At 40.5% G+C, this 19,427-nt stretch overlaps 1 protein-coding gene across 1 annotated transcript; it reads left to right on the top strand.

Moving 5' to 3' along the window:
- The first annotated feature begins 1,015 nt into the window (after positions 1-1,015).
- Positions 1,016-18,994, top strand: bace1 (beta-secretase 1). Its single transcript, XM_036556767.1, has 9 exons — positions 1,016-1,805; positions 10,949-11,037; positions 11,833-12,049; positions 12,391-12,528; positions 12,658-12,792; positions 13,903-14,004; positions 14,572-14,721; positions 16,021-16,192; positions 18,249-18,994. Exons 1-9 carry the CDS (start codon positions 1,548-1,550, stop codon positions 18,491-18,493), a joined length of 1,506 nt encoding a protein of 501 aa, XP_036412660.1. The 5' UTR covers positions 1,016-1,547; the 3' UTR covers positions 18,494-18,994.
- The last annotated feature ends 433 nt before the right edge of the window (positions 18,995-19,427 follow it).

The raw sequence follows: 19,427 nt of genomic DNA, 5'->3' as shown, positions 1-19,427 counted from the left end.
AGCTAGCCAAGTAAGTTATAACGTTAGCGTATTAACTTCATCTGTCAAATGTTTTACTGTGTTTTAAATGTTAATTCAGTACTGACTCAGCTTTATATTACTATTTCACCCCTAATAATCTGCGCTATGGTAGGTTAGCTAAGTTAGCACAATTCCTCAGAACTCTATCAACATCAACAAAACAACCAATGTCCACCTACGAGGCTGAAATCTGAATTTTCCCGTTCGACCTTACATACTGCAGCAGTTGCATTCTGGCGCCATTTAAGGTGGAAGACGAAAAAAAGAAGCAAGAGAAATATAGTTTATCATCGTGGAATCCTATTCGAACCTTCCTGTTCCACCTTAAATGGCGCCAAAATGCACCTGCTGCACTATTTAAGGTGGAACGGAAACCTTCGAACAAGAAGCTGACTTAAGCCTCTATCATATCAACTGTTTATTCATTTTTTAGCTTTGACATTTTCACAAAGTGTATTTCAGCTCTTGTAGTAAAAGAGCGCTGTAAGTACCACATTCACAAAAAACCGACGATGTGGACGGTAAACATCGACAAAAACTACCGTTAAGCTAGGTTACATGTTTCAACCGAAGATGGAGCCTCAGATTCAAACACGGGCGCTGATAACGGACTTAGCTCGAAATGGCGGATAGCAAAGGTTGCAGTGCTGTGATTGGAGGGCTAATAGAAGAAGGCGGGGCTTGGCGGAGAGTTTTTTTTTAATTGTTTTTTTTATTTAAATCAAATTGAATACTGAAGAACGACGATTATGTCGCCTAAACATAGAATACAAAACTAAGCACATTAATCCAGCAGTTTAAGTGCAAGAAAGTTCTCAAATTAATCAACATAATTAATTACATACAAAAAATATGTAACGTTGTAAATGTGATTTTATTGAGCTAAAGTGTCATAATCTTTGTTAACTTCTTCAACACGTGTTGTGTAGCCGTTTGAAAAGACTCGCGAATCGGTTCGATCGATTCATAACAAAGGATCCGGTTCAGAAGAGTGGCTTTGCTGGGCTGCTGCGGGGGGAAAGATGGAGGAGGCAGGAGGTGTTTAGGGAGAGGAGAGATGCGGATTATGGCCGTACGGGAGAAAAGGAGCGATAAACGGGAATAAACAGAGCAAACCGAAGGCTGGCTTCGATCAAGAGAGAGAGAGAGATTGGAGGAAAACCGGACTAGACGGGTTCGGAGCTGCTCCTCAGCGCCTGGCTTTATTGATAGCAGGATTCGTTGGTAAAATCTGGATTATTTCTTTAAAAAAAATTATTAGTTCCAGTTTTTTGGCAGTTCGTCTCCAAAAGGATGAAGCAATTTTATCCACCTTTGAGCGTGAGCTGTTACTAAATATAATCGCCATAAAGAGAAAGAGAGGAAAACACGGATGACCACTCCAATGACCACTGAATGTCAACAGGAATGTTTAGAATATTTACGATGATTCATTTAAACCGTGGGATTTCATTGCAATGAGCGCTGAATGAGGAGAAGCTGGGCGTCCAGGACCTGAAGGAAACCCTCGAGTGCTTAAAGAAAAGATGGAAACAGCTGCTAATACTTTGCTCCTGCTTTGCTGGACCGTGCTGGCCGTGCTGGCCGCCTCAGTGCCCGGCAGTGGGGCCGGAGGGCTCCGTGTTGCCCTCTTGCATCCTGCCCGCCGGCCCAGCCAGCAGGGGGCGCCGAGGAGGCGCAGGGCCGCCAGGAGAGTGACCTTCGTGGACATGATCGACAACCTGCGCGGCAAGTCCGGCCAGGGCTACTACGTGGAGATGGCGGTGGGCACGCCTCCTCAGAAGGTGAGATTTAAGGGGGGGAGGGCGTGGATAACCCTGGGAACCCTGACTGTTAAAGGGCCCATACCCTACATTCTTACTGTGATTTATCTGTGATATTTGTGTGGTTTTATGTAACATATACTCTTAAAAAGATGGTTCTTCAAAGGTTCTTTAGTAAAGACAATGGTCCTATATAGAACCATAAACACCGTTTCATGCTAAAATGGTTCTTTGCATGGTGAAATCGTTCTTCAGATTGATGGAGAATGTTTCGTATACGGTTCTATATAGTATATTTTTGAAAATGGTTCTATATCGCACCAAAAGGGGTTCTGTTAATGTTACAAGCTTGAGATCGCAGAAATATAAGCAGAACCGTTTTTTGGGTTCTGCTGAAATGGTTCTTCAGATTGATGGAGAATGTTTCGTATATCGTTCTATATAGAATCTTTCTGAAAATGGTTCTAGATAGCACCAAAATGGATTCTGCTATATAGAACACATTTGCATGGTGAAATGGTTCTTCAGATTTATGGAGAATGTTTTGTGTACGGTTCTATATATAATATTTTTGAAAATGGTTCTATATCGCACCAAAAAAAGTTCTGCTATTAATACAAGCTTGACATCACAGCCATACCAGCAGAACCCTTTTTTGGTGCTTTATAGGACACATTCTCCATCCATCTGAAGAACCATATATATGTAAGTGAGCTCTGTTCTGATTGACTGTCTTGTATGGCATGTTGTTTAAAAAGTCAGAAAGCAGTCCAGCCTGAAACACTCCTTATAACTTCAGTGTAAGTGGGCGGAGCTAAACTGCTGTTGGCTGAATTGGTACATATTTGTAAACGAGCTGGTTCTCCTTTATAGGAATCGTTCAGTAAACATTATTATTAAACATGTATACACTTTTCCACGCTTATCCCAATTATAGTAAATCAGCCAACAAATGTTTGGTGTCTGAAGTTTAGTTTTAGCTCTGTAGCTACGACGCTAATGTAGCTAACAAGCAATGGAAACCTATACCCCACCGATTAGCATGGTGCTAACTGCCTAAATCATCACAGACTTCCACAATTAACTCAGATAGATCTGCTTCTGTGGTGCAGTTTGCATGATATTAATTGTTGTGTTCTACCTGTTAGATACCAGGGTGAAAATACTTAAAGCAGACCTTCACCAAGATTTGATTGAGCTCTCTTTGAATACTCTTTCAACACGTTTGCAGTCCTCAAATTCATCCCCTTGGGGTAGGGGTCCGAAGCACAGGCCATGTTAAAAAAAAAAAAAAATCCTCCACATGTTGTGTGCAATTACACATTTCCACCAGAGAGGTCTCCAAATCCCCAAGACTTACATAGCGCAGCTTCACGTAATTATCCTTAAGCACATCAGTATTAATTGTAGGAGATTTGTACTTTACTAAAGTATTGTTGAAATTAAATGTTTGTACCATTACTTTTACTCAAACACAACTCAAACGCAACTTTATACTCCTTACATATTCATTTAGACCTCCAAATTAGCCTGTTCATTAAGGCTGAGCAATTTTTCTGTTTTTTTTTTCCCCTATGCATTTTTTTTTTGTATCAAGTTCATATTGTTGTTAAATTAAACCGCCTCCCACCGCATGATAGCTGGATCTGCGAAGTTCTATTATGCATCAAGCTCGAAAAGTTAAGATTTTCCCTGAAGGGCTCCGTGAGATCCTTTCACAGGACCTGGGATCCTCTGCTTAATTTTGTCAACAACTCTGTTTCACTCGAAGAAGATGGCGATGCCTAAATATGTGAATCGAGAGTTTTTTTTTATCTATTTATTTTTATTCATTTACCCCCCCCCCTAATTTTATTTATACATTTGTACATATTGTAGTTTATTATTCACATTTCTTATTATTTACATATTGATTTAGACCACTCATATTCTGGTAGATATTCTGTTTATCTCTTTCACATCCCCAGGAGCAGCTTTAGTGGGACGTATGGGTTCTAAGGGGGTGGGTGGGTTAAGGTCGAAGGGTAAGGGGTTGATGCAGAAGCACACCTTTTGTTGTCTCACTTGAACAATGTAATATGTTTGTGATTGTACAAAATGCAATAAAAAGATTTGGGAAAAAAATTAAACCGCCTCTAACTATGATAATACTTTTTGTGTCAGTAGCGCCTGTTACCACTAGCTTGGTGCTAACGTAACGTTACAAACCCCATAGCTGGAAAATTAGCCATACTGTAGCAGCTGTAATCAGAATAAAAGTTATGAATAGAATTAAAACCTTTCTACTCTAAATATTGCCTTGTGATTACATGGTTATACTCATATCTGCATTGCTAAAAAGTCTTTTATGTTATATTAGTGCAGTTGTTTTATTCTGCTGTTGACATCACTGGACAGGTTTTCACAGCTCATTAAGTGGGCATCGAGTATTTTCAAGATTTTTGACTCTTTTTGGCTCAGGTTTATGGCCCTAATAGTTACGGTTCCCCACAGTACTAGAATTAAAGTTCCTTTATTTTCGATGTAACACTTTCAGACTGTCAGTGATATTTCTGCTTTTTTAAGCTGTAGTTTTGAATAAGTCATGTTGTTGGCTCTGTGTATCTTCCTGTACAGTGTTTAGACTGTGCATTAACGATGCACTGATAATGAATTTTTTATGGTTGACTCTTATTCCTTTAGAGCCAAAGGCCAAATTGTTTTAGTGCTTTTTAACCCGGAGCTCACACTGTGTGGGCTAAATAAACACATGAAACACATTAGCTCACGTTTTTATTTGCCAAAATCTCAATAGAAATAACATTATTTACTCTTTATTGGGCCTAACTGGCATTTTACACTCTTAAATGAAAAATTAGTTGCCTTTTTTAAATAACATGAGTGCTACATCAAAATAGGAGGCGAGTGGCTGTTTAGCACAATGAGTCGTGTAAAATTATGCTTTGACATTTTAAAAATTAAAATAATAAATTGACTGATTGCACGTTTAGAGTGAAAATCGGCTGATTCTGATTTTATGCATCCCCACCACACATGCCTTTAGATGCTACTAAAGTGATGTGCCTCAATTAAAACTACTTCATTTTAACTCTGGTGAAAGTGACCTCAGCCAAAACAGCCACAGCAGTCCAGTGCAAACCTATACAGACCCTGTATTCTTCAGAAGAGAAGGTCGTGTTTGAGAAGAGCTGGTCTTCTCTGCAGCTGTGCAGCAGAACACGGCCTGGCACGAGGAATACTAACAAGCCGTTACGTTACAGACAGCCTGTAAACAACAACAATCACTGTACAGTATGCCCTTTATGACACATAGATTTGTTTATTTTTTTTATTTGTTTTACCCACTTGTCTTGAATTTTGTTCTCCCGTTAGCTACACTATTAGAGAAGGTTCTTCAGAGGTTCTTTAGTTAAGACAGGGATTCTGTATAGAGCCATGAACACTCAAAGAACCATTTGTATGCTTAAATGGTTCTTTGCATGATGAAATCGATCTTCAGATTGAAGAAGAATATGTTGTGTAGCGCTGTTGTCTGAAGAAAACCTTGTATCTCCAAAATGAGATTTACAGGAGAAGGAAAAAACATACTTTGCTCTTAATGTAAGTCAATGGAACCAGAGTTTTTTCCAAGTAATTCTAGGCTGTTTCTTTTAATGCATTCATCATGAAATTTGCACACAATGTAAAAAAAAAGTAAAGTTATCATTTTGGAGGTTTTCTTCCAACAGCAGCAATAAGCTTGTTTTATTCTAGAAATCAGGCAGAATGGTAGTAGATTGAGTGGAATGTCAGGGGGAGAGTGTTTCCTAGAGGCAAGGATCAAAAAACTGATGAAGCTGCACTCTTTTTGCAGGACTTTGAAAACATTTAATATTTCTTTATTATTGTTAAATCAGACATTTTTCCATTGATTTTTATGACAAAGTGTCATCAACGGCCCACTATGGACCATTGGCTCCCCTCACCAATGGGTGCTTTGCGGCCAACTTGTGGTCCGTGGCCCAGTGGTTGAGAAACCCTGTTCTATAAAGCACCAAAAAGGGTTCTGCTTTGGTCAAGCTTGTAGCAACACTTTGCATAACTGAGGTGGTCAGAAGGGTGACCATACTTTATGCTAGGATGGCACTGGCCACCCCTTGGTTACACCTCTGCCCCCAGCATGTTAAATTAAAATCAACAAATGAACAGAAATTGTGCATCAACCCCGTAAATTCTCAGGCTTATTACACACTAAGGCTCAATCCCATTTCACTCCACGCCCCCACCACTTAGCCCTCTGTTTTGCACGTTCCCGTCTAGGGGTAGGGTGTCCCTATTTTTGTTGAGATAGAGGGGTAGGGTGAAGTGTTAGGGCTACATGGCCCTCCAAACTGAGGTTTTTCAGAGACTCCAAACAGAATGTTTTGAGAAAAAAAAGAAAAACCCAGCAAGATGGAGCAGAAAAGTCCCACAAATGTAAGAATTTTCTCAGTTCAAAAATTGAATGTTGTTTCAGTGTATTATGGTCATTTTCTTCATAATAAGCATAAAAAAATCGCTAATAGCATGCTGTTGTCTCGGTAGCTAGCTAGCTAACTTTCCTGTTCCACCTTAAATAGTCCAGGAGTTCTGGCGCCTGAAGCACCAGAATGTAATTGCTGCACCATTTAAGGTGGAACAGGAAAATTCTAACAAGAATCTGGTGAATATCTGACTTCAGCTTCATATCACTGAAGAATTAGGGGTGGGCGATAATAAATAATTGCCCCCCTCTTTGAAGGCATATGATGCCCTAAATGCAACTAAAGCCCAGCAGTGAGGAGCTGAACTTTACCCTCCTCTGCTGTCACTGCAGACTGGCAGGGTCGCCTACAGAGCACCGCTAGTAGCTGTTAATGAAGTAATGTTTTATTTGAGGGTCACATTTCGTAGGGCAAGATTTCAACCACTCATCCTTTGTACTCAGTTCCAAGGGGTTAGGGTGACACTCAAAAACAAGGGGTAGGAGTAAAAATAAGAAATGGGATTGGGCCTATGGCTTATTATGCAGTAACTACAGGGACTTCAGTGCAAACTGGCTGAGCTATTCTTAGGTTATAGAAGTGTGTAATGAAACTTTGGGCCTGCTGGCTGGCCCTGGTCATTTAAGGGGTTAAAATGTGCAGAAATGTGTTCTCTGTAGAGGGAGAGAGCGAAAGGACAATGAGGATGTCTTAGTCTTCTGGCCACAAATGGTTGTGGCATCATTGGGGATTGAACTCACAACCTCCTTATGATAAGGCCATATTATTTGTTTCCTTTTCCTTGTTAAACATTTTATTTTTGCAAATGTTGAGTAAAAGAATAATTGTGCTTATAGTTCTTGTTGCCATGTCACCCACCTTTTCGCATAGCATTCCCAAAGCTAGAATGAAGTTGGAAAGCGTTTCCAGAACCGAGTGATGTGAAAACAAGTGAACAGAAAATCCCAAGAATTGCGTGGCTGGTTTCCAGGATCTGAAGGTGCACAGATTGGAGGAAGCCACAGGAAGTGTATGAGTGTGGTCGGCTGCCAGAGTGGCAGGATGCAGGCTGCTGGCCCGGATTTAGCGGGCAGAAAGGGCAGGAAGCCTGAGGGAAGGATCAATGACCAGAGCAGTTACTGAGAGGCAGAGACACGAGCGGAGTCAGCAGTACTTAACTGATGTGTTTTGGGGGGGGGCAGCATCGGAAGAGCTCCAGCAGGAAACTACGATATTAAAATACCCACACACAACTGTCTGAAAGTAGCTAATGAGTGAGTTCAGCTACTTTAAGGTCACCCGTTGCTGACACAGCTTATATAATCTCTATAGAAAAGCACTGACAAATAAAATGGGACCATCTGGAGCAAGGTCACCATGACCAATGCCAAGCGTGGGCTAGAGCAGTGGTTTCCATCAAACATTATTGGATTTTATGGCTATTGTGAAAGAGGGTCACATTATTGATGAATGTGCTTTTAATATACTGTAAAGTGTATCACAAGGCAAGGCAAGTTTATTTATACAGCACCTTTCATACGCTGCTGTCATGCAAAGTGCTTTACAGAGTCAGAAAATACAGAGTTGTTTAAAAAAAAAGTAAAGTAAATGAATGTAAAAGTAAATAAATGATAAATAAAATGAATTAAAAACAGCATTAAAAGCTTGATTAAAACACAATTCAAACAATACATTTAAAAGAGAAAATCATTAAATGAACCTTTTTTTAACTCCTTGGAACCACCAGTGGTTCCAAAACGCACTTCGTCATATTCTTTACTTCATAACGTTCATATTTCATGAGCTTCTTTCAAAAGGTGGGTGTCATATGAGAGTTGTAACTGTCTTCTTTCCTAGTCAAATAGATGGGTGATGTAATTTTGAAACTTTATAATAAAAGAAGCTGAACTCACATTTTTTTTCTACTGAAAGTCGACCCGTTTTTCCACAAATCTGAGCTATAAACTAAGATTTTTGGCTTTCAGCAGTAAATTATAAGTATATAGCAATATGTGTATGATCATAAAACACATGTTTTGTTAATTTGAGGGGAACTTTTATGGAAAAATAAATTACATATATTTCATGCAATTACTGAGTAATTTGCCTGCTCCTGCACCATTAAGACGTTTATAGAGCAGTAATAGCACCTTAAAGTCTATTCTGGAACAGACTGGTAGCCGGTGTAAGGATTTAAGAGTTTGGGTAGGGGGTGTTTCTTCTTTTGCTCCTAGTGAGACTCTGGCAGCTGCATTCTGAATGAGCTGAAGCTGTTTGATGGTCTTTTTTTGGAAGTCCAGTTCGGAGACCATTACAGTGATCAACGCCGCTAGAAATAAAGGTGTGGATGAATTTCTCCAGCTCTGCTTTAGTCTGAACATCTCTGATCTTGTTGATGTTCTTAAGGTGATAAAAAGCTGATTTAGTAACTGCTCTGACACGACTGATAAAACTAAAATCAGAGTCCATCAGTACCGCCAAGATTATGGGCTATTTTTTAAGATTTTAGGGCTCTTTAATCCAGATAGGCAGCCAGTCTGTGCCTCTCATTGCTATTCCCACTATCACAATAAGTAGTAACAGAATCACATTAATTGTATTTTGTCCACATCGTGCAGCCGCAGCTGAGTGGATGATTGAAAATGCATTGATTCAACATTACATTGAGATTTCTGCAGGCAAGAGAGGGGTGGAGTAAGGAGCGCTCCATTCAGGCTACTACTGTCTGAGAGCTGCTGCCTGTCACATCTCTCTCTCTCTCTCTCTCTCTGGTTGTGTATCACATTTTGCCCAGTCAGTGAGTCTAGCAGGCAGGCGGACTGTCTCTGGTGGCATGCAGGAGGATGATCAATAATACATCTGCTCTTTAAATACCCTTGCTTGGAGCCTGGAGTTGCAAGGACAATCACTGTGAAAGACCCCCCAAATACAGATTTCACAAACATTAAAGGGGAATTCCACCGATTTCTCTAAATTCTCTGCATAATTCAGTGTGTGAGATGTAAACAGAGTGATTCAGAGTGGTTTGGTGTGAAATGGTTCAGATGTCTTTACAGTGGTGGTGATAGGAACCAAGGGTCGCCATGACTACAACACCAATATAGCCATTTTATTTACTATTCAAAATCACCAGTGAACCTACACAAGTCTTCTGAGTTAATATGGAATGTTGATGATGGTAAAATAGTGGATAATATGAAATAATACATTTTAGGGGGGTTATTTTAACTCACAACACCCTGTCTGTATCCCTCCACCATGAATAGATTTAAAAATATGTTTTAGGCTCCAAAGCTACCATAAAACAGTGTCTCAGACATCAGGCACACACACACACACACTCACACACACACACACACACACACACACACACACACTTTCTAAGCCGCTTATCCTTCTGGGTCGCGGGGTTGCTGGAGCCTATCCCAGCAGTCATTGGGTGGAAGGCAGGAAACGCCCTGGAGAGGTCACTAGTCCATTGCAGGGCAAGACATCGGGCAGTGAATTCATAACCATTCCATGTAGTAACTTTCTGTGAGGGAGCTGGACGTTTGGTTCCTATCACCACCACTGTGAACAATTCTGACTCTGTAAGTTTCCCCTAGAACAGAGCATTTCACACCAAACTACTCTGAACGACTCTGTTTGATATTTACTTTACTGACACTGTGGTATATTATTGCTGGACGGTATATTGTCTATATGTTGTTTTTCAATTTTAGCGATGTATTTGATGGATGAGTACTACACCCTTTATATCCGTTATGAAATGTCTATAAAACAGTGATGCTCCTGTTGCCAAGCAGTTTGTTTTTATTTTGTTTCTGTTCTATTTTCTGTACTCACGATATCCAGAAACTGGCAGTTAACAGAAGTGAGGGTCGTTTTACTGGGAGCTTCATATTGTTCAGAAACAGTTTAAAATCTATAAACAAACTGAATAAACAGAAAGTTTCCTTTCTGTAAATGAGTTTCTGTCTGATTATTGATTACAGTACTGCATAATATTTCCTTTTTAAGAGAAGAAAACAACAAAACAGTCTTCTAAACTAGCTATGACAGGTAATGTCAATAACTTTATTAATGCTACCTTAAATATCATCCGATACATTCTGAAAACATTCTGATATTGAATGTTATCGGTTTGACTGAACACTAGAGCTGGGCAATATGACAGTGTTCATCATTATCGCGATAAATTACATCACGATACACCAATCAGGCATAACATTATGACCACCTCCTTGTTTCTACGCTCATTGTCCATTTTATCAGCTCCACTTACTATATAGGTGCACTTTGTAGTTCTACAATTACAGACTGTAGTCCATCTGTTTCTCTGCATACTTTGTTAGCCCCCTTTTACGCTGTTCTTCAGTGGACAGGACCCCCATGGATCCTCACAGAGCAGGTACAATTTGGGTGGTGGATCATTCTCAGCACTGCAGTGACACTGACGTGGTGGTGGTGTGTTAGTGTGTGTTGTGCTGGTCTGAGTGGATCAGACACAGCAGTGCCGTCCCGTTTAATTTTTGCCAATTTATGCCCACCTCTACCCAGCACTGAGAGAAGTTGTGGGTGAAACAAGGAGCACTTTTTGATGAAAAACCACACATTTTATAAGCTGTTGCAAAAAATAATTTTTACAATTAATCAGAACTGATTTGTGTGCTTGTGTTGCAGTTGAACATCCTGGTTGATACAGGGAGCAGTAATTTTGCAGTAGGAGCTGCAGCTCATCCATTTCTGCGCAGATACTACCATCGTTCTCTGTAAGTACCGCCTGAAAAACAGCCTGCCGTTGGCAGAAAGGTCACGGTTGTAAAAGTAAATTGCCACCTTGTGCCGTAACGTTGCTTTTTCCTCTTTACCTTAAGCACAATCGAAGCAGAGGAGCTGCCCAGTCAATGATATCTCCTTTATTTTTCTGTACGGTAAAATATACTTTCAATTTGGTGTGTCTGCTTTGCTTTGGCGATACACAGCCAAGAGGAGCTCTGTGTTCAGAAACTGAACACTGATGAAGGGCTAGCAGACGGCTAACGCAACCTGATGAGCTACAGTCTCTAACTGATGAAGTGGCAAGTGAATATCATCACTGTCAGAACAAAACCTCTTCTATAAATCTTATATCTTAAACTCTAGCTAACTTTGTTACCACAGTGCGGCACCTTACACTGTAATTTCACAGCACTACTGCCACTGTCAGGTGAAAGGAAGAACTGCTGCATACTGGCTGGTGGGCCTCTTATAACACACTCTGAAACAGAAGCCAGGGGCCAATTAAAATCCGTCCACGGGCATCATTTGGCCCTGGAGCCAGACTTTCCCTTTTTTCTGTGATCTGCGTTGTTTGGAGTGACACACGTTGTTACACAAAGCAGATAAATCAGTGCTACGTTATAAATAATACTTGTATTAGAGAAATAAACTGTATTTTCTGTTATACATCAGCTGTTATTCCTGGCAAAAACTTGTTATATCCTGAAAAGTCTCTACTCATAGTCAGTTCCTGTAATATTCTGTTGTGCGGTGATGTTTATTTTCCGATTTCCGATCCGTTTTAGGTCCACGTCGTACAGGGATCTGGGCCGGAGCGTGTACGTGCCATATACGCAGGGCCGCTGGGAGGGGGAGCTGGGGACCGATCTGGTGTCAGTGCCTCACGGCCCCAATGTGTCGCTGCGCGCCAACATCGCCGCCATCACCCAGTCAGACCGCTTCTTCATCAACGGCTCCAACTGGGAGGGCATTCTGGGACTGGCCTACGCCGAAATCGCCAGGGTCAGTCAGTCACTTCAGGGCACTGTCAGCTCAGGGCGCTTTAACCTTCTCTTTTTATCTCTTCTCTTTTTGTCCTTTTTGTCTCTTCTCTTTTTGTCTTCTCTGTTTCTCTCTTTTTTTCTGTTTTATTATCTTCTCTTTTTGTCTCTTATCTTCTCTTTTTGTCTCTTCTCTTTTTGTCTCTTCTCTTTTTGTCCTTTTTCTTCTCTTTTTGTTCCTTTTCTCACTTCTTTTTTGTCTCGTTTTTCTCTTTTGTTCTCTTTTTGTCTCATCTTCTATTTTTGTCTTTTTTTCCACTTCTCTTTTTGTCCCTTCTCTTCTCTTCTCTCCTCTCCTCCCAGCCTGATGAGACCCTCGAGCCCTTCTTTGATTCTCTGGTGAGGCAGACCAGTGTACCCAACCTCTTCTCCCTGCAGCTGTGTGGAGCCGGCTTCACCCAGAACTACAGCCTGGGCAGTGCGACTGTAGGGGGCAGTATGGTACGAGGACATTATCTAGCACAGAGTGTATGACTTAGTGACGCGTTCCTGTAAAAGATGTAAGTTTTTATATAAGTTTGATGAAATTGAGTGGTGGAAGCTGAAGATGATATGCTGTAAACCTTACAGATCATTGGAGGGATCGACCCTTCCCTTTACGTAGGAGACGTGTGGTACACTCCAATACGCAGAGAGTGGTACTATGAGGTCATCATCGTGCGCATTGAAGTCAACGGACAGGATCTCAACATGGATTGTAAAGAGGTACGAAAGTGAGAGAGCATTTTATTTATTTTATTTTATCTCTGCTCATCGAGTTCTACTGAAATCAAGGATATTACTGTAATATCTCCTAATCTAGTTTATGAGAGTGTTTATTGGGGTCTTTATGGACTAATATCTCCTAGCATAGCTTATAGGTGGACTTTCTGAGGTCTTCATGGACTAATATCTTCTAATCTAGTTTATAGGAGCATTTATTGAGGTCTTTATGGACTAATATCTCCTATTCTAGTTTATATGAGCGTTTATTGAGGTCTTTATGGACTAATATCTCCTAACATAGTATATAGGTAGACTTTCCAAGGTCTTTATGGACTAATATCTTCTAGTCTAGTTTATATGAGCGTTTATTGAGGTTTTTATGGACTAATATTTCCTATTCTATTTTTTAGGAGTGTTTATTGAGGTCTTTATGGACTAATATCTCCTAATCTAGTTTATGGGAGTGTTTATTTAACTGTTTATGCACTAATACCTCCTATTATAGGAGCATTTAATAGGGTCATTTATGGACTAACATCTCCCATTCAAGCATATAGGAGCACTTATTGAGGTCTTCATGGACTAATATCTCCTAACATAGTTCATAGATGGATTTTCAGAGGTCTCTATGGATCATCATCCCCTATTTTAGCATATAGGAGCATTTATTGAGTTTGTTTATGGACTAATATGTCCTATTGTACTTTATAGGCGTGTTCATTGAGGTTGTTTATGGACTAATGTTTACTATTCTAGCATAGGAGCATTTACTGAGTTTGTTTATGGATGAATATTTCCTGGTCTAGTTCATAGGATCTTATATTGAGGTCCTTATGGAATAATATCTACTATTTTAGTGTATGGGGCATCTATTGAGATTGTTTATGGACTAATATCTCCGATTCTAGCATATAGGAGCATTTATTGAGGTTGTTTATGGACTAATATCTCCTATTCTGTGTATAGGAACGTTTGCTGAAGGTGTTTATGAACTAATAGCTCCTATTCTCAAGACTTGCTTTGTTATTGTAACAGCAGTGTGACTGAACGAACAGGATGCTGTGACTTGTAGCGAGTGTAATCTCATCTCTCTGCGTCCGTCTCTGACAGTATAACTACGATAAAAGCATCGTGGACAGTGGCACCACAAACCTGCGGCTTCCTCGCAAAGTGTTCCAGGCAGCTGTAAAGGCCATTGAAGCAGCTTCATCGGTCAGTATCTTTTCTTTCTTGGCCTTTGCTCCTCTCCCCTCGCTGCCTGTGACAGAGAAAAACGAGCTTCCTTTTAAGCTTTGCAGCTTCAGCACTTCGGCGTGGTCCCCAGGTAGAGCCTTGTCGCTGTTTTATTCTTCCTCTGGTCTTTTCTGGAGTTTGCGGTTCTAAAGTAGGCCATAACTGGGTCACCAAGTAGTTCACCCGTATTTATACAAACAGGAAGTTGGGTTTCGCCTGTGGCTGCGTTTCCATTTATGTATTTCTATGTGAATTTCTCTCATCAAATAAAAAAGACTTGATGGAAATGACAAAAATTGAATGAAGTCTATAAAATTCTCTTGGCTAATCAAGTACATTTTGGGTAATGGGCATAAAAGTGTGCACATTTGATTTTTCACCAAACCATCACTTTAATACTGGGAGAAAACAGCTCTGGACATGATTGGTGAACTTTATTCAAAGTCTTAGCAAGCCTTTATCCGTCCTTCACTTTGTCTTCTGCTCTCTCTCTCTCTCTCTCTCTCTCTCTCTTGCTCTCTCTCTCTCTGTGTCTGTGTTGTGCAGACGGAGCAGTTTCCCTCTGGTTTTTGGCTGGGGGAGCAGTTGGTGTGCTGGCAGGCTGGCACCACCCCCTGGCACATCTTCCCCGTCATCTCTCTCTACCTGATGAGCGAGAACCGCAACCAGTCCTTCCGCATCTCCATCCTGCCCCAGGTGCGTCTGCGTCTTTTCAGACGTTTTCAGACTGTAGTAAATCCAGTGATACATACGCAGCTCATGTGTTACTTATATGTGTTACATATAAGCACTTACGTTTCATCACTGTCGGAGCAAAATCTCCTGTCTCTCTCGTATTTCCAGAAAGGTCACTTTACAGGAGAAGGAAAAAACGTTCTAAACCTTTAATGAAAGTTTATGGAGAAATGATTTATTCCAAGTCATGTTGGACCGTTCCTATTGGCCTGTTCATCATGAAAACTTGACACAATGTGAACTTCAGCTGGCAATTTCAAACAATGTAAAAAAAAAAGGTCCAAAATTGAGATACAAAGTTTGTCACAACAGTACATATTATTAGAACATATATAATACAAATGGGCCGTGTTATTATTTGTAGGTACTTAGACATAAACAATACATATGGGGCATGCTTTTACTACATATACAGACATACATATATATGTACATAATGTGGCATATTATTATAACATTGATACTTTTGAAAAGAATAACAGATGATGTGTAATAAAAAACGCATTTTTATTAATTATATTAATTATGATCTAACATTAATGTTATGTTAACAAATTTAAAGCTCACTCCTAACAACATATATCATAAAATAAGACATTTCTTGAAAGTGGTCTGTAATGTATTTTGGAACACTATACACCGATCAGGCATAACATTATGACCATCTCCTTGTTTCTACGCTCATTGTCCATTTTATCAGCTCCACTTACTATATAGGTGCACTTTGTAGTTCTACAGTTACAGACTGTAGTCCATCTGTTTCTCTGCATACTTTGTTAGCCCCCTTTTACGCTGTTCTTCCGTGGTCAGGACCCCCTTGGACCCTCCCAGAGCAGGTACTATTTGGGTGGTGGATCATTCTCAGCACTGCAGTAACACTGACGTGGTGGTGCTGTGTAGGTGTATGTTGTGCTGGTCTGAGTGGATCAGGCACAGCAGTGCTGCTGAATGGAGCTCCATCAGTCCAGAGAACACAGTTCCACTGCTCCACAGCCCAATGCTGGGGGGCTTTATACCCCTCTAGCCCACGCTTGGAGCTGGGCACGGTGACCTTATGATCATGTGCAGCTGCTTTAGAGCATCTCATTCTATTGGTCAGTGCTTTTCAATGGAGATTATACAAGCTGTCAGAAATGGGTGACCTTAAAGTAGCTGAATTCACTCATTATAAAGGACGTCCAGATACTTTTGGACAGTCCGTGTGTGTGTTGGTGTTTGTTGAGCTAATGTGTGCTCCATGTCTCTCTCTGCTCTCTGCAGCAATATCTACGGCCTGTAGAGGACGTAGCTTCGGCGCAGGAAGACTGCTACAAATTTGCCGTGTCTCAGTCCAGCACCGGCACCGTCATGGGCGCTGTCATCATGGAGGGCTTCTACGTCGTGTTCGACCGCGAACGCAAACGCATCGGCTTTGCTGTCAGCACATGTCACGGTAACGAAGAGACAGTTCATGTTTTAATGTGTAACTCAATATTTGTTTCAGTCATATTTTGCTGTCACACTCAGTTCGGTTATGTTATTGTTTTATGGGAGATTGGAAAGTTGTTCCATTTGGAAACATAGGACCATAGGAACATAGCTTTCTTCTCCCTCTACTTATAGTATGTACAAGCCACGCAGTGCATGCTTGTGCACTGAAGCTATTGCTGCGATTGCCGGACTGAGTCGGAACCACATAACAGTTTTTTGAAAATATCTCAATCACAAATGATCAGTTTTCTGATTATCATTAACTGTCATTAATATTTTATCACCCTTGCGTATACTCTTAAAAAAGATGGTGCTTCAAGGGTTCTTTAGTAAAGACAATGGTTCTATACAGAACCATGAACACAAAAAAAAAAAACATGCATGCTCAAATGGTTATTGCATGGTGAAATGTTTCTTCAGATGTATATAGATAGATAGATAGACAGACAGACAAAAAAGAATGAACAAACGAACGAAATTAATCCCAAAGAGAAGCTTCAGTAGCAACACATATCATTTCACATACACTTTCATATACTGTGCAGAACATAAAAAATAGAAATAAAAATAGACATAAGTTGAGTATAAGAGTAGAAATAAAATATATCTATTTGCATATTTACATGGCATATAAGACAGTTCTTGTATTTACATGATAGCAGGCACTGAGTGGTGTGAGGTCTAAAAGCACAATCATTATAGACATAACTAACTAGGAGTTGCAGCAATATTACAGTGTACAGTGCGCAGTGAGTGTCATTACAGTAGTAGTTATGATATATTGCACAGTGTGTAGTAATCGGAGAGGAGATACAGTGATGTGGTTCAGCTCAGTTCAGACAGCAGGAGATCAGTCCCGTCTCTGCAGTAAGGAGACTCATTGTAGAGCTGTATATCAGTGGCTAAGAAAGATCTCACAGGGCCTCTTTAACACAGCGCAGCTGTACCAGTCTGACACTGAATGAGCTTCTCTGTTTATCCAGTGTAGCATGCAGGGGCTGTCAGGTGTTGTCCAAGATGGCTAACAGCTTGTTGAGCCGCTCTGTTCTGCCACAACCTCCAAAGAGTCCAGCTTGACTCCAACAACAGAGCCAGCCTTCCTAATAAGTTTGTTTATTTTGTTCAGAGTACTTTTGTTAATGCCGCTGCCCCAGAACACAACAGCATAGAGTGAAGAGAGTGTGTTGTACATGGTTCTTTATAGGACCTAAAAGGGTTCTACTATTGTTAAAGTGTCAAGCTTGCAACAATAGAAGAACCCTTTTTAGTGCTAGATAGAACCCTTTTCAAAAAGGTTCTGTGCCATTCATCTGAAGAACTGTTTCACTAGGCAAAGAATCATTTAAGCACGCGTATGGTTCTTTTAGTGTTCATGGTTCTATAGAGAGCCATTGTTTTTACTAAAGACTTTTGAAGAACCATCTTCTTTAAGAGTGTAGTTGCAAAAATATATGCTTTATTTATTTGTTTAGATGCGAAATAAAAGCAGTTTTCTTAAAATACCTGTCTAAATGTATGTTACAGTTAAGAACGTTCCTGATAAGCTTCCACTTCTGAGAGTTGAGGGTTTTGTCTCAACAATTTGCAGTGAATAGACCAAAAGAAATGGTCCAAAAAACATTTTTCCAATCAAAGTCTGAAGGGAATTCCACTGATTTTTCAAAAAGTGTGCATAATTAAATCAGTGAAATGTGAACTAAGTCATTCAGAGTGGTTTGATGTGAAATATTTTGTTGTGGAGAAACTTACCAACACAAATGTAACACAAATATAGACATTTTACCATCCAAAATCACCAGTGAACCCTCTGAGTTTTTATATGGAATGTTGATCATTATAAAACGTTTCACACCAAACCACTTTGAACCACTCTGTTTACATCTTAACCATTTAATTATGCAGGAATTTTGAAAAATCGGTGGAGTTTCCCTTTGAGAGCACTTGAAGTCTCCTGTAAAACTTCTGAGATACAAGGTTTTTGTCAGGACAGTGATGATACAGTAACCATGTCTCCCCAGTTCATGACGAGTTCCGCACAGCCTCGGTGGAGGGTCCCTTCCACGGCGTGGAGCTGGAGGACTGCGGCTACAACATCCCGCAGACGGACGAGTCCACGCTGATGACCATCGCCTACATCATGGCCGGAATCTGCGCCCTGTTCATGTTGCCCCTCTGCCTGATGGTGTGCCAGTGGCGCTTCGCCCGCTGTCTGCACCCGCTGGGCGCCGGCAACTTCGCAGATGACATTTCTCTCCTGAAGTGAGCCAAACCTGCAGCGGGAAGCATGTCCACACTGCAAGAGGCCACCGTCTTGGTGACCACCGGCAGGACCGTCCCGATGTTGGATGACGGTGGTGGGTGGGGGAGGGGCGGTCAGTGATGTGGTAGTGTATATAGTCGTACGTATTTACACGGCATGTCCGGTCGGACTGTCCTGAGCTGGGGAGAGTTTATAACCCTGTATGTGATGTTGGTCCCGTCCCCCTTTAGTGTTTCAAATGCAGGACCACCGTATGTAACGTTCATATATATGCGTGTGTTGGTCTGGGAGTCCTCAGAGGACGTGTCGTCATCGTGTAGTATCCCGATGTGCCCGGGGTCTAAGCTTGTTTTGTTTATGTCAAAAATTACTGTTGTTAACTTTAAATCCATTATGTTTTGTCCTACAGTCTTAAAAAAGATGGTTCTTTAAGGGTTCTTTAGTAAAGACAGTGGTGCTATATAGAACAATGAACACCATTTGTATGTTTAAAGGGTTTTTTGCAGGGTGAAATAGTTGTTCAGAATGTGTTGTATATGGTTCTGTGTAGAACATTTTTGAAAATGGTTCTATATGGCACCAAAAAGGGTTTGTCATGGCATCAAGCTTAGTCAAGTTACAGTAGAAGAACCCTTTTTGGTGCTATATAGAACCATTTACAACATTCTCCATCAATCCTAAGAACCGTGCAAAGAAATGCAAAGAAACCTTTAAACATACAAATGGTTCTTTGAGTGTTGATGGTTCTATATATAACCATTATTTTTACAAAAGAACCTTAAAAATCATCTTTTTAAGAGTGTACATACCTTATTTCTCTGTGTCACTTTAATCATGAGGCCATTAAGTAGTCGAAATAGGAATATTGCTACATGCATGATTCAAGCCAGCACAAATTTATCATAATAATACTGGCAACTTTATCAAAATACCCCAG

The sequence above is a fragment of the Colossoma macropomum genome, unplaced genomic scaffold, assembly GCF_904425465.1.
Source record: "Colossoma macropomum unplaced genomic scaffold, Colossoma_macropomum, whole genome shotgun sequence".
Lineage (NCBI taxonomy): Eukaryota > Metazoa > Chordata > Actinopteri > Characiformes > Serrasalmidae > Colossoma > Colossoma macropomum.
Note: the sequence above shows the minus strand (reverse complement) of the source record. Positions and strands in the feature narration are given on the sequence as shown.